This window comes from Manduca sexta, unplaced genomic scaffold (genome assembly GCF_014839805.1).
Source record: "Manduca sexta isolate Smith_Timp_Sample1 unplaced genomic scaffold, JHU_Msex_v1.0 HiC_scaffold_1093, whole genome shotgun sequence".
NCBI classification, from domain to species: domain Eukaryota; kingdom Metazoa; phylum Arthropoda; class Insecta; order Lepidoptera; family Sphingidae; genus Manduca; species Manduca sexta.
Window position 1 is genome coordinate 1,056 of NW_023591924.1, and position 14,487 is coordinate 15,542.

At 41.7% G+C, this 14,487-nt stretch overlaps 1 protein-coding gene across 2 annotated transcripts; it reads right to left on the reverse strand.

Moving 5' to 3' along the window:
• Positions 1-2,148: 2,148 nt before the first annotated feature.
• Positions 2,149-14,312, reverse strand: LOC119188484. Of its 2 annotated transcripts, XM_037445030.1 has the most exons (5): positions 14,184-14,312; positions 4,667-4,898; positions 3,384-3,464; positions 2,703-2,924; positions 2,149-2,657 (listed from the first exon to the last, which is right to left on the reverse strand). In XM_037445030.1, exons 1-5 carry the CDS (start codon positions 14,187-14,189, stop codon positions 2,404-2,406), a joined length of 795 nt encoding a protein of 264 aa, XP_037300927.1. In that variant the 5' UTR covers positions 14,190-14,312; the 3' UTR covers positions 2,149-2,403. The 2 variants fall into 2 exon arrangements, with proteins under 2 accessions (XP_037300927.1, XP_037300926.1); XM_037445029.1 differs by having other exon boundaries at positions 2,149-2,924.
• Between the last annotated feature and the right edge of the window lie 175 nt (positions 14,313-14,487).

Here is a 14,487-nt window from a genome sequence, read left to right on the forward strand (position 1 = left end):
TAATTAACAACATGTAGTAGTGTCATATTTATTTTATTATATGTATATATTAATGAAATTCATTAAAGAATATCAGTAATCAACTATCTATACCGTATCCAACGAACCGTCTCTAAAAATATCGTCTATTATCCAATTAGTTTGAGGTTGGAACATTCTTGAAAGATCTGGAATAGTCGAGAACTCTCTAGTATAATTCGGGTCTGTTATCGTGTTTCCACTTATTTATTTTATTTTAATATGGTACACCGCCAGCATACATATCCTTAAATCTAAAATAAAAAAGTATTGCGTGTTGACAATTGGCTGATATGCATGCCAATTACAGGTATACACAACGTTCACAAAGTAAATATAATGTTACTAACAAACATTAATACTTCGTTCCGGAAACATCGAGATCCTTCGAGAACGTTCCATCACCGAACTTTCCACATTCGGGTAGGCGCTATTATCGGCGAGTGCCACTGGGCGTAACAATACTTTCAATTAACTTTGAAATTTTGGTTACTATTAGCAAATAGACATTGAGCTATTGCCGCTTCCATAGCTATTCAATCTGAGAGCTTGTTTCACAAGGTTGAAGTAAATTTGATTCGATAATTATCGTATTAAACATGTAATGAAGACAGTATTTATGTGATTACTATTTATTTGTTAGCATATATTAGAGTGACTTTTGTATTTAGTCGGGTTATAATAATAATAATCAATTATTTATTTCAGAGAACACAGAACCATAGTACTTATTAGTAAAATAATAATTACTTAAGCACCAATGTTAATATCAGAACAATAACAACAACGATTTTGTTCCGTAAATTGTAGAGGATGAGAGAGGAGAAGTACAAGTTTCTGAATTTAGTTTATCATCCTTCCCACGAAATGCCTTAGAGTAGGTGACATAACGGTCTCCGCCACTGTTTTCAGAATGTTATTGTGACTAGCTCGTATATGTACAAGGGACTTATACATTTGTGTGAGTGGCATTTATCTCCGATCCAATCCTGAGAATCAACCAATCAAAATAACTCGTTTGTGAGTTTGTCAAAAAACTTTGTTCTGATTGGTACATTTTCGCGATGGATCATAAAAAAGCGATTGTATTGATTTATTTATTTTATTTATTATTATCATTAATGAAGTAACATAGACTCATCTGTTTCTTGAAACTGCACCAAGAGATTTTATAGACAACTTAGATTACATAATATTTAAAAAAATAAGTAGTTATTTAAAAAATAACCTTGTAAAAACTAGATATAAAGTATAAAGTGGGAAAAGTATAATAAAAAAAATACATACAGTAAAACATAAAACCTATTTTATTGATGTCGCTTAATCAGAGGTTGTAAATAAAAAAATTCTATTACTATTTTATATTTAACTCTTCGACCTGTATTCTACCGATAGACACGAACGTCCTTATAAACTATTTGTTCAAAATCTGGAGTTCGCTGCAGCGCTAAAACATCGGCGTCTAACCAAACTTTTTTAAACATGCAGTGCTAGCGTGCTTTAAATAAATCTATATATACAAAAATGAATCGCCATTTCCCTTGGTCATCGCATCACGCGTGAACGGCTGGAACAGTTTCACTAATACTTTTTTTGTTGTGTTAATTAAAGTCTGTCGTTTATAATGTTCTTATAATGTCCCCAACACCGGCGGGGGGTCGACACATCGTTTACGCGCACTTGTATCACCTTTCTCTATTGAAGGGTCGGCACGCAGCTGACGGGGTCGGCGCGTCGTCAACGTGCATACTCTAAAAACAAGATATATCTAATACAAAAAAATTATATAGAAAATATTAAGTAACAACGTATTTTTATTATAACTAGTGTGTCGCTATCGTCGGTATGGGAGGGAACTAAGTAACTCCGATTTGGGTGATTTTGATTTTGTCTATATCGATAATAATATTGAGAGCACTTGAGCGGACCTGAGTCGCAGTTATTAATATACTCGCTTTGCTCGCGGCTTCGACGGCGTGAAGGAATTTTCTGGGATAAAAGTCCGCTATATATTTTCCCGTGATAGAAAGTAGCCTATAACCTTCCCAGGATCTTAAACTATCTCCATACCAAATTTCATAAAAATCCGTTCAGTAGATTTTGAGAAAATTTATCACATACAAAACAGACAGGAAAGCGGACTTTGTTTTATAAAGTGTATAGATATGAGACTTAACATCCAATGTATTAGAATGGCGAGCACAGTAGAATGTTAGACACGTTGCCGTTTCACTTCTGTTAATTTATTTCGTACGCAATTATTAAAGTCTTCTTCTATAACATCACCCCATCCTCTTTTACTCCCAATGTGTTTTACGTAACCGAACAATGCATTGACCGCATGGCTGTCTAACCTAAAATCTTTGCCGGATAGAGAGCATTTCTTCAATGCAGGCTGGTTAAAATTAATGTCAACACTGTACGTATCAAATTTGTGGACGAGTTCGCTTCCTTTGTATATTGATCCAATTTGTTTTTGACAACGTATATTTTAGAGTTTTCCATCAGCTCAGTCAATCCTGGGCCAGGGTGTTGATGCAGCAACGTCCATTTCGTATACGAATTTGTATTAACACTAGTGTCTTTGCTAACATTTAACATTGAAGTGTTAACATTAGTGCACTCGTCTTTGTTAACATTTAACATTGAAGTGTTAACATTAGTGCACTCGTCTTTGTTAACATTTAACATTGAAGTGTTAACATTAGTGCACTCGTTAACAGAGTTTAACATTAACGTAGCGCTGTCAATGAGACTGCGTAAGAAATGTGTCATTTGCGTGAAAACTTTTTCGAGGTTGTTGGACTCTTGAGTAGTTTGCGTGTTTGAGGTGTTCATTTCGTGTGCTGTACTTCTCATGGTACGCCTTCTCTTGCAATTATCATCTCGTTTTACTTCTATTGACTCTGTGGACAATGGATTTATTTACTTTTAAATCAATTACAAATCATAAATTGGAAATAAATTTAGACGTTTAAATGGCGGAACTAATCCGCTAACTAACGTCGCCAGTCGATACCCCAGGGGGGGGGAGGGGGGTTTGTTGGTATGGTGAATGAGAAAAATATGAATTGTAGGTAAAGTAGGAGGTCCCCTTCTCCCGCTTTAACAATAACATAGAGAGGATCATAATTGAGCGTACGGGAATCGACCAAGCTTGTCAAGTGAAAGACTTAGGACTTTGGTTGCTTTACATTTGGCAAGTTTATCAGAATCTCCAGGGAGGGGAGAGGGCTCAGCTGCCCCTCCCTGGCGCCCCTTAGCAACGCCCTTGGTCGCAGATACTGACAGTTAGCGAGTATGCCATACGCCCACTGCTTACAATAGTACAATAATCAGCTTTAAAAATGTTTTTTTTTCGGTACCTCTATCGTTCATTTGCGATGTTTTTCTCTTTCTACCTTCATTTTTCTGCATAGCAGCACTCTTTGCATCGTTGTAGCTATCTGTAAATAAACATCCGTATATTACCTTATTAGGGGCCGTACAAGTATTACGTAACGCAACTTTTTCTTGTAAAACGTTACGATGCATTACAGGGGCGGGATGGGGTATCGTACAAAGCGTAGGTAAGCATAGGTATATTAGCGATTTTCAGGTATTTTGCGTAAAATAATTGTGAATATTGCAAAAAAAAATCACTTTAGAGTTACATAACTTTTGGAGGGGGGCGGGGGCGTACGGGAAAACGTTACGGCGCGGTACATGGGAGGGTCAAAAATCTTAAAAAATTGCGTTACGTAATAATTTAAGACCCTGGGAAGGTTATAGGCTACTTTATATCCCGGGACAATGTAGAATAACGGGACTTTACCAGAAAACTCCTTTACACGGATGAATCCGCGAGCAAAAGCGAGTATAAGTGTATATAACATTATCAGCACTGTATTATATACTATACCACTGCTGGACACAGGTCTTCTCTACTACAGAGAGGTTAGGCCTTAGTTCACCACGTTGTAGTGCGGATTGGTAGACTTCACACGCCCTCAAAATTCCTATAGATAATTAATCAGGTATGCAGGTTTCCTCACGATGTTCTCCTTCATCGTGACTGTGGCGTTGGCGGCAAATTTGTGCGAATTTGAATGGTTTCCGCTCTCACACAAACCATCACGCGAATTACTATATAAATAGTTTACATTATTACAAACCACGGTTACGAATCAGTGTAAAATATAATAACGTTTTACAAATAGAGGCATCATAGACTAACAAAATTGCACATAAAAACAACGCACTATTTACTATAGCCACATACTTGTACAGCCCTAGCGGCTTGCATTGATACGGCCCGAGTGTACCCGAGTGGGCCCGAGCGTCGACCGCCGTGGCCATCTAGTTTATTGGTCTTTGGTCGCCATGTCAGTCGAATAAAATGCATTTATTAGTCAAAAATAAGTTACATAGTGTATACTTATCACTAACGTATGAAATGAAACGTTATTTTCATTCCCAGTTGGAGTATAATTTGTACATCGTCTAAAAATACGGGAAGGCATTTTATTTATAAAAATACAAAAATTTGTAAACCGACTAGCCGCGACCGTGGTTGGAGGTTGACTGAGTGAATGTCAGGCAATTACCTTGCTTTTGTCTTGCAAATATTGAGCTAGGACAACGTATCTATGTAATAAAAATCACTCACCACATATATCTATTATTTGGCAGAGATATTGTTTCCAGCCGGCCGCCGGTGTCTCGTCGTTCCTAACACTTTCTTCATTAACCACCTCGTCGGGGTAAACTAATACGACTGTGTAATCTGAATAATGGTATTTTACCCACGACTCCGGCACGACTACGCAGTCTGGCTTATCTAGCACAACTCGGTACTCCGGCTTATCTTCGTTCAGAAAATTTACGACGTAGTATTTCGTCTGTAAATATAAGAACAAACAGTTTAGTTAATCGTCATCATCAACCGTAAGAGGTTCACTGCTGAACATGGGCCTCTTCCAAAGATTTCCCGATCGATCTATTGTAAGCCCGTATCCAGCGACCTCCTACGAGTTTAATGAGGTCATCTGTCCTCGTCCGACGCTTCGCTTGCCAGTTCGTGGCTTCGAGAACCTTCTTGCTCCATCGGCCATCAATTCTGCGAGCTATGCGTCCTGGCCACTGCCACTTCAGCCCGCTAATCCGATGGTTTATAATTATAATAATTGTATATAATAAGCTAGACTAAGTCAGTATCTATGTCCTATTTTTATTATGTTTTACTTTTCTCTCCCTTCACGTTATATTGTGTAACCCTGTGAAACTTCATGTGGGGGGGGGGGGGGGGGGCGAACTACGTATCAAATGGGAGCAACAACGTACTAGTTATTATTAGTTATAACATATAATTAATAGATAACAGATTGTGAACTCATATAAGAAACACATGATATAAGGTATATATAGTAGAGAAAAAACGATCCGATGTCATCATCATCATCAGCCGGGAATCGTCCACTGCTGGACATAGGCCTCCCTCATTGAGCGCCACACAGGTATAGTAGTTTATATATCATATTTAACATTAAACCTAGATATTATTTCCATGAAATAAACCTTAATATGCCTCTTCGCTAATTCAGACTCAACTATTAAATGCGGTACCAATCTATTTCTTATCAAATGACGCGCCCAATCGTAATAAGTAAATATCTACTTTTGTAAGCCTTTTTAGAGTACTGTGAACACGAACACACATATTATTTTTATATTATTTCTTTTTCTTTTCACCTTAAAACCTTTGTTCTATGTTTATGTTCGTAGGTGGGCGCTGCTAACTACGACTGTCATCTCCTTAGCTACTGTAGTTACCAACATGCAACTGTACGCTTTTTTTCTTGCTTTAAATGACGAGACGAGCTTGCCGTTTGCCTGATAGTAAGCGATACGCCCGCCCATACACAGTAGAAACACCAACACCTTGAATGACAAAGTATTTGGTATTCCACTGCGCTCGCCATCCTGATACATGATATGTTAAGTCTTATTATGTCCAGTAGTTACACTGGCTATAATATCCTTTAAACCATAACACAACAGTGACTACACACTGCTAGACAAAAATAGTCATTGCGGTGGTACACTACCCAGGCGGACTCTCACATATGAGAGACCTAGCAACAGCGTTTTCGTTGCTTCGCCCTAATATCCGTAACGCTGTGCATGGAGGACATTTGTCGCGGTCCTTGGCACACATTTAAGTGTATATACCTCATTGTTGAAAATACACATTGAGGTCTATGAGGGCTCGCGATCATTTCCCCTTTCTATTCCGCCCCGCCCATTCTAGAAAATTCCTATCCTTCCTCACTCTCCATTGGTCCTCTGCAGTCGTTAAGGAGTAAAAAGAAAAAAAAGCGGCGATAGCCTATTTGGGTGTGGAACGGACTGCCAAGACGCAAGTCCGCAGGTTCAATCCCAAACACACCTCTGACTTTTCTAAAATCATGTGTGTATTCTTTGAGAATTATCGTTGGCTTTAACGATGAAGGAAAACATCGTGAGGAAACCTGCACATTTGAGAAGTTCACTACAGGAATTTCGAAGGTGTGTGAAGTCTACCAATCCGCACTACAGCGTGGTGGACTAAGGCCTAATGCCTCTCAGTAGGAGAGACGGCCCGTGCCCAACAGTGGGACAGTATATAATACAGGGCTGTATCATTATTATATCCGTAACTGATTCTATCCGAAACTAACGAATAATTGGAATTTTGATATTGGTATCTGAAACCAGTATATTGCACCTTCATTCAGATCGTAAACAACCATAACATCCGAGCCAACCGCAATGTAGGTAACTGCAGCTCCGAGGCAATCCTGATACTGCACTTATCAACCATACATCCGTTAATTAGGCCGGTTATTGTTTAAAATACGAGGCGTTGCTAACAGGAAAATATAAGCATGAATTATAATATCATTCGCAATGTATAATTGAAAGGCTGGTAGGTTAGCTAGGTTAGGGCTCGTGTCCTCACCAGTGAGGATCGCGACGCGTTCCTCCCTTTGTCTATATTTCTTGTTTCCTGCCCGAGCTGGCTTCTTTGTTTACTTTATAATCTTTCATTTATTTTATATCCAATATAAATTGTCTTTAGTTAAAAGCTACTTGATTTAGGTAATAATTAAATATTCTCATGTACCTTGACTTATCATAAGCGCTATGTTCGCCTACGTGACGAATAAAGAATTATATTTTATTTTTTTTAATATATGTTAGGGTCGATGTATAGCGCAAAGAGAACGCGCATCGCATTCACCCACGTATTATTTATTTATAATTAGGACGACCAGTAGCTGTTACATTATAAATAGCTCCAATAAAGTGAACAGTAATAATAAGCTTAAATACACAACACTTTAAATTGACCTGAAATAAAAAAAAATGCGCATTCCGGCAAACCTGAGCCCCTACAACGCGAACCAATGCGTCTTCAGTCGGATTTTTTTTGTACGTCAACGGCAAAATATCTGGACCTGATTGTAAGTGGAGTGGGGTCCAATAGAGGGTCGACTGACGAGAGATGATTACCCCTTGGCAGTCGACACAATTATGCCGGCCTGTTGGAACTGGATATACTCATGCTGATCCCGGAAAGCGATACACTTGTATGGGCTATGGGGGTGTCAACACCTTGCGTACGGTGGTCGCTCGAGCGGATATAAAATATATTATAATGTTTAACATTTTGTGCGGCCCGGCGCGGCTTTAGTATGCGCAATAATAACAGCCCTGTATTATATACTGTCCCACTTTTGGGCACGGGCCTCCTCTACTACTGAGAGGGAATAGGCCTTTGTCAACCACGCTGTAGTGCGGGTAGACTTCACACACCCTCGAAAATTCCTAATAGAGAATTTCTCAGGTATGCAGGTTTCCTTACGATGTTTTCCTTCACCGTTAAGGCGATACCTCAAGGTCCATTTTCATACATTTTGTTTCACCTTTAATCTGGGTAAGATATAACGTGTCCGAATTTTAAAACGCGCCGAGCGAGTAGCGCGCATGCGCGGAGCGTTTTAACAACGGCCTCGCGTTACCGCTCGGCCAATGGACAGCCACGTAGCGGCTCGGGGACGCGTCGCCAGTCCGTTGTCGGCCCTCGCCACACGCGTACACGCATCACCCGAGCTCCGTCGCGATACCGTCTTTAGTCCCTAAATGTATTTGCGTTTATATTGTGTAGTTGTGTATATTATTGATTATGTGTCAAATAATAATAAATTCTTAGTCGTCAATCACACGCGCTTTTACAATTCAATTCGCCCCGAACCCACAAAGTAAAGTTGTTATAAAACTGGCTGCCCAACGAGAGGGCCGAATAAGTTTTGTGAATAAGTGCTAACTAACTGTTACGTGATCGTTCCAAAAATGCCACGTACGGCACGGAACAAACGACGTCAAACCGAGTACTTCGACTTGGAACAAGAAGAAATGGCGACGCCAAGGTCAACGGAGCGGCGCCGCGTGTCCGTGACTGAAGGTTCGGCGTGCATCACGGCGAGCGATATCGCCTCTATGATGACATCCTTGCAGCAAGCGCAAGCGGAACATTTCGAACGCCTGCTTGATAAAGTTCTAGATGCCCGTCAGCCATCTTGTTCGCCCGCGTGTGTTTCACCCGCGCCGGCCACACCTACGTCCTCTGCTCAACCTGCACCAGGCAACTTCGCAACGTGTAAGGCTCGTTACAGCGGAGCGACATCGGAGTCACTCGATGGTTTTATTGATGCAGTGGAAGCGTTTAAAGACTGTGCCAACGTTAGCGACACTAACGCTCTACGTGGGCTATCAATGCTGCTTACTCACGAAGCAGCCACGTGGTGGCAAGGAGTAAAACAGACCATCACCACTTGGGATAGCGCACTTCAATGCTTGCGCAGCGCTTTCGGAGATAGCCGACCGCCACATCGTATATACGTGGAACTCTTCTCCAACCCACAAGGGCTTCAAGAGAAAACAGATATTTTTGTGGCTAAAGCGCGCGCCCATTTAGCACGTCTACCCAGCGGGGACCTCACTGAAAAAGTCCAGTTGGATATGATCTACGGACTCCTTAATTATAACATACGTAAACGACTTCGAAGAGAAGAGTTCTCTAATTTTAATGACTTCCTTCACAAAGCTCGAAGCATCGAGGAAGCCACAGCGGATTCACAAAAGGCGCGCGCCGACACTTCAAAGAATGCCGCCGCTGTTACGCGCGCCGACACCTCAAAGGGTGCCGCCGTTGTTACGCGCGCCCGCGCTATATCGCCGACGCCTGCGACGACCGCGACGATGCGGCCGTCAACGCAACGAGCTTCTTACAACCGTCAGTCTTCGACAGCAGAGGGTTCTTCGCGTCATCATATACCAAGCATCGACTCCAACGCTACTCCGATGAGGAAAGCGTCGTATTGTGTTTATTGTAAAAACTATGGACATACACGTCAACAGTGTCGTAAATTATTACAAAGTGTAGATCGTGCTCGTGATAGTAATATAAACAATAAGAATAATAATATTATATCGTGTTATGGATGCGGCGAGAGCGGAGTGATTCGTCCTAATTGTTCTAAGTGTAATTCAAATTTTAGCGCGATTGATTTTATTCCGATGTCGAGCTCGAAACCGCGAAAATATCCGACCCCTCCTGCAACGGCTGCTGGTAAGGCGTCCGCGCACGTAAGTAATTTTGATACCTATCCTATGGTTTGTACTGGGGTTGTACCTGACTCATGTTCTCGTAATTGTAGTGTTAACTTTGCAAGTTCAAACTGTGCTAATGTAAACACAGGACTCACCACTACAGAACCTAGTCTTATTAATAGTTCGTATAATAACGAAAGTACACCCCCCGATAGTAATTTTGTTTGTAAACGTAATATGAATGTTCCCTATAAACAAGTTAAGCATAAAAGTATTATGAATGTGCCATCTCGTCCTGTAATTCAGGGGGAGTCTTTTAATCGCACTCGTGTACCTAGTAAACGTGAGTTATTGCTTCCTAGGGAACCTAACTATAATAAGTGTATCGTAAATAATGGTTTGCATAAGTATTGTGATTTACCTATATTGCATAGTAGACATCGCGTTATCAAAAATGTTAGGTTTCAACAGTGTCCATCACAAAGTAGGGTGACCATAAATTTTCCGGGACAAATTCCGAAAATGGGCTCACGAAGTAGGGTGACCATGAATTTTTCGGGACAAATTTCGAAAACCGGTTTACTGAACAGGGTCACTAAGAATTTACCAGGAAACAATCTGAAAATGAATAATTTAAGTGGTCCGGCTTCGAAACGCAATAATGAGAGGTTCGTTACCTTCTCATCAGTTAATTCTCGCCATGAGGGTACATTACGGCGACCTATTTTAGGTATCGAGATTTTAGGTATTAAAGGAATGGGCTTAATCGATACCGCGTCTAAAGGATCTATTGCCGGAACCACACTCTACGCCCTACTGAAACAGCATAATCAACTCTTCAAACCAAGCCCAATGCGTGTTAAGCTCGCCGACGGTTCCGCGCTAACACGCCAGATGCTGTCAACGACGCTTGAAGTCAAGATTCAAGGTAGGAGTGTTCATGTAGAATTTTTTGTTTTTCCCGATGCGATGGACAATGATACACTGTTAGGTATAGATTTTTTTAACAGCAGCTGGATTGGAAATTAATTTTGCTACTTCCACATGGCGCTTTCATGGTTCTGGAAAAGTATATCCATTAGAATATGAGTATTCTAACAGCCTTGCGTCTTGTTCTGCTGCTGAGTTCCTAAGAGAAGACGAGGGAACCATGCTTAATCCTCCCGAACGTGAGAGGCTAGCTTCACTTTTAGGCGATAATGAAGAAGTCTTCGGACCAGGGGGAGCTCCCACTCCGTATGCCGAACACCATATCGACACTGGGGATCATCCGCCTATATCAGTACCTCCATATCGCCTCACTCCTGCAAAGAAGCAGTTGATGAAAATCGAAATTGATAAAATGCTGGAAGACGGTATAATTGAGGAATGCGAGTCTGCATGGACCTCTCCTGCCGTATTAGTTCCCAAAAAGGACAATAGTATCCGATTTTGCGTAGATTATCGCAAGTTAAACGCTCTGACGAAGACGGATAGTTATCCGTTTCCGCTCATAGATGAGCTGCTGCAGCTTACGAAGCATCATTGTTTCATGTCCTCAATTGATTTGAAAGCGGGATATTGGCAGGTTCAAGTTCGCCCAGCTGATCGTGATAAAACCGCGTTTGTAACTCCATTTGGGACATACCGCTTCACACGTATGCCTTTTGGCTTAAAGAATGCGCCCTCGACCTTTCAACGTTTGATTGATCGTTTTCGTTCTGGCGCTAGTTTGCAGGGCGTTGTTTTGCTAGCATATTTAGATGATCTGCTAATCATTTCAGAGGATTTTTCTAGCCATCTAGAAGACTTACAAAAAGTATTTGACCGGTTGCGTCTATTCGGCCTTCGTGCAAATCGTGCAAAATGTTTCTTTGCACGACCAACGATCAATTACCTGGGACATGTGATAACTCCTGAAGGCATCAAGCCGGATCCTGCAAAGATCGACGCAGTCCTGCAGATGGCCAGTCCTAAGAACTTAAAACATTTAAAATCATTTTTACAAACATGCTCCTGGTTCAGGAAGTTCGTTCCGAATTTTTCCCAAGTAAGTCAACCCTTAACCAAGCTTACTCGTAAGAACGAACCGTGGATATGGGAACATCCCCAAGAGGAAGCATTCCAGTCCCTGAAGAACATGTTAACTTCCGCGCCTATATTAGTTCAGGCTGATTATACTAAGGCCTTTGTATTACGCACAGACGCCAGCAACTACGCTTTAGGAGCTGTTTTGCTTCAGGGCGAAGGGCCCGAAGAACGGCCTATTGAGTATGCCAGCCGTCTGTTGACGTCAGCGGAAAGAAATTATAGCACGACCGAGAAGGAAGCTTTAGCAGTTGTTTGGGCCACAGATAAATTTCGGGGTTATCTGGATGGACATCCAGTCGTGGTCAAAAGTGATCACCAGCCGCTAAAATGGCTTTTAACCCTCAAAACGCCAAGCGGGCGTCTCATTAGATGGGCTATGAAGCTTCAAGCCTTTGATATTCGTTTCGAATATACTCCCGGAAAAGCTAACGTTGTGGCTGACGCCTTAAGCCGTCCTCAGTGCGACGACACCAACCAAGAAGGTTGTGATGTCTGCAGTGTTAACGTTGATTTACCACGGGCAAGCGCCGCTGAACTCCGTAAGGAGCAGCTAGAAGATCCCGAGGTTGCCAAAATTATTAACAGTCTTGAAGACTCCGGGCCAGTCAACGTTCAATGGCTAGATAGAGGTTACATCATGAACCAAGGAGTTCTCTACCGTTATCTTCCAGATTCAGATAGTGAACAGCCACAGCTCGTCGTGCCAGTTACTATGCGTGAAAAGATCCTAAAGGAATTTCACGATGCCCCCACAGCCGGACACCAAGGTGTAGAACGGACTTTTAATCGCATCAGCCGAAATTATTATTTTGTGGGGATGCGTAAGTATATTACGGATTATCTAAAGAATTGTGAAGAGTGTCAGCGATACAAGGCATCGAATCAGAAGCCCGCTGGACTCCTACAGACACCAGTCCTTCATCAGCGCGGAGAAGTACTCGCCATCGATCTTTTTGGGCCTTTGCCAGACGGCGAACATGGTGAGAAATGGGTATTATTAGTCGAAGATACGGCCACCAGGTGGGTCGAATTATTTGCCTTGAAAGAAGCGACTGCAGAGATATGTGCATCTGTGCTTATTAGTGAATATTTTCTTAGATATGGATTCCCGCGCCGAGTCATATCAGACAATGGTGTCCAATTTATCTCAGCCACCATGCAACAATGCATGTTCATACTTGGCATCAAACAAAATCTTATTCCTTTATATCACCCTGAGGCAAATCCTGCAGAGAGAAAGAATCGGGATTTACGGACACAGCTCTCGATCCTAGTGAGAAATGAGCACCGCCGATGGCCAGAATTTTTGCCTTCAATACGATTTGCTATGAATAGTGCCCTGTGTTCCACCCTAGGATCCAGTCCCGCGCACGTTATGTTCGCCAGAGAAATGAGAACCCCATTTGATGCGCAGTGTGATTTAAGAGCCATATTAGATAAAGAGAATTTCCTCCCTCAGATCACCCCATACCTTCGTAGGTTCATAGATAACTGGGATGTTATTAGAGATAGGGCTGAGTTTCGTCAAGATGATAGGAAAAAGTATGCTGATAAGACGCGACAGACTACACAGTACCATGTAGGTGATTTAGTACTTGTATCTACTCATCTACTCAGTGATGCATCCAAAGGTAGGACCAGAAAATTTATGTCCAAACGTGATGGACCTTATCGAATAAGTAAAGTTGTTAGTCCTACTACTTACGAAGTCAGTGACTTAGATGCCCAAATTTTAGGAAAGTTTCATGCTTCTGATTTGAAGCCGTATAATAGTGAGTCTGGTCAGGTCTCAGCCCCAGTACAGCCTCGGCGCCCTCGCGGACGGCCACGTCATGTTGTTGTTGCCGAGTCACCAACGGGTCGTTGTAGTGACTCGGAGGGGGAGGATATAACGTGTCCGAATTTTAAAACGCGCCGAGCGAGTAGCGCGCATGCGCGGAGCGTTTTAACAACGGCCTCGCGTTACCGCTCGGCCAATGGACAGCCACGTAGCGGCTCGGGGACGCGTCGCCAGTCCGTTGTCGGCCCTCGCCACACGCGTACACGCATCACCCGAGCTCCGTCGCGATACCGTCTTTAGTCCCTAAATGTATTTGCGTTTATATTGTGTAGTTGTGTATATTATTGATTATGTGTCAAATAATAATAAATTCTTAGTCGTCAATCACACGCGCTTTTACAATTCAATTCGCCCCGAACCCACAAAGTAAAGTTGTTATACACATAATTTTTTAGAAAAGTCAGTGGTGTGTTGGGATTTGAACCTGCGGATATTCGTCTCGGCAGTCCGTTCCACAACCAACTAGGCTATCGCTTATTAGTATGCGCAAGCCTTTATCAACTGTGTATATCAGGTAAATGTTTCTATCCCGGGAAAATATATAGCGGAACTTTTATCCCAAAAACTCATTTTAGCGGTCGAAGCCGCGAACAAAATCTAGTATAAAAGAAATGAAACTCACCGACATTTTTGATAACACAAAACTTCCTAATCTATGAAACAGCTCACCACTATATTCTGACTTTTATAAGTGATAGTCTAATTATTTTATTAATTAAACACGTCTACACTCGATAAACTGCGAGCAGGAAATGTCCAAACTATAGGTACGTACCCACTTATCAGCACATTATTATCACTAAAGTCATGAGTACGCAGTGTCGGATTTTTTTTGAACATGACCTTAGGTTTGTTATCCTGGCAACCAGTATCCCTAGGCAATATATTTGGACCCCTTTGCCGTTTATCAAATTTCAATTGCATTA

Bases quoted from the DNA above. Each gene is read 5' to 3' on its own strand.
- LOC119188484 (XM_037445029.1), bottom strand. The intron at 3,465-4,666 runs GTGAGTGATTTT...GTTTATTTACAG, and splicing joins CCAAATAATAGATATATGTG to ATAGCTACAACGATGCAAAG. The intron at 2,925-3,383 runs GTACCGAAAAAA...CATTGTCCACAG, and splicing joins ATCGCAAATGAACGATAGAG to AGTCAATAGAAGTAAAACGA.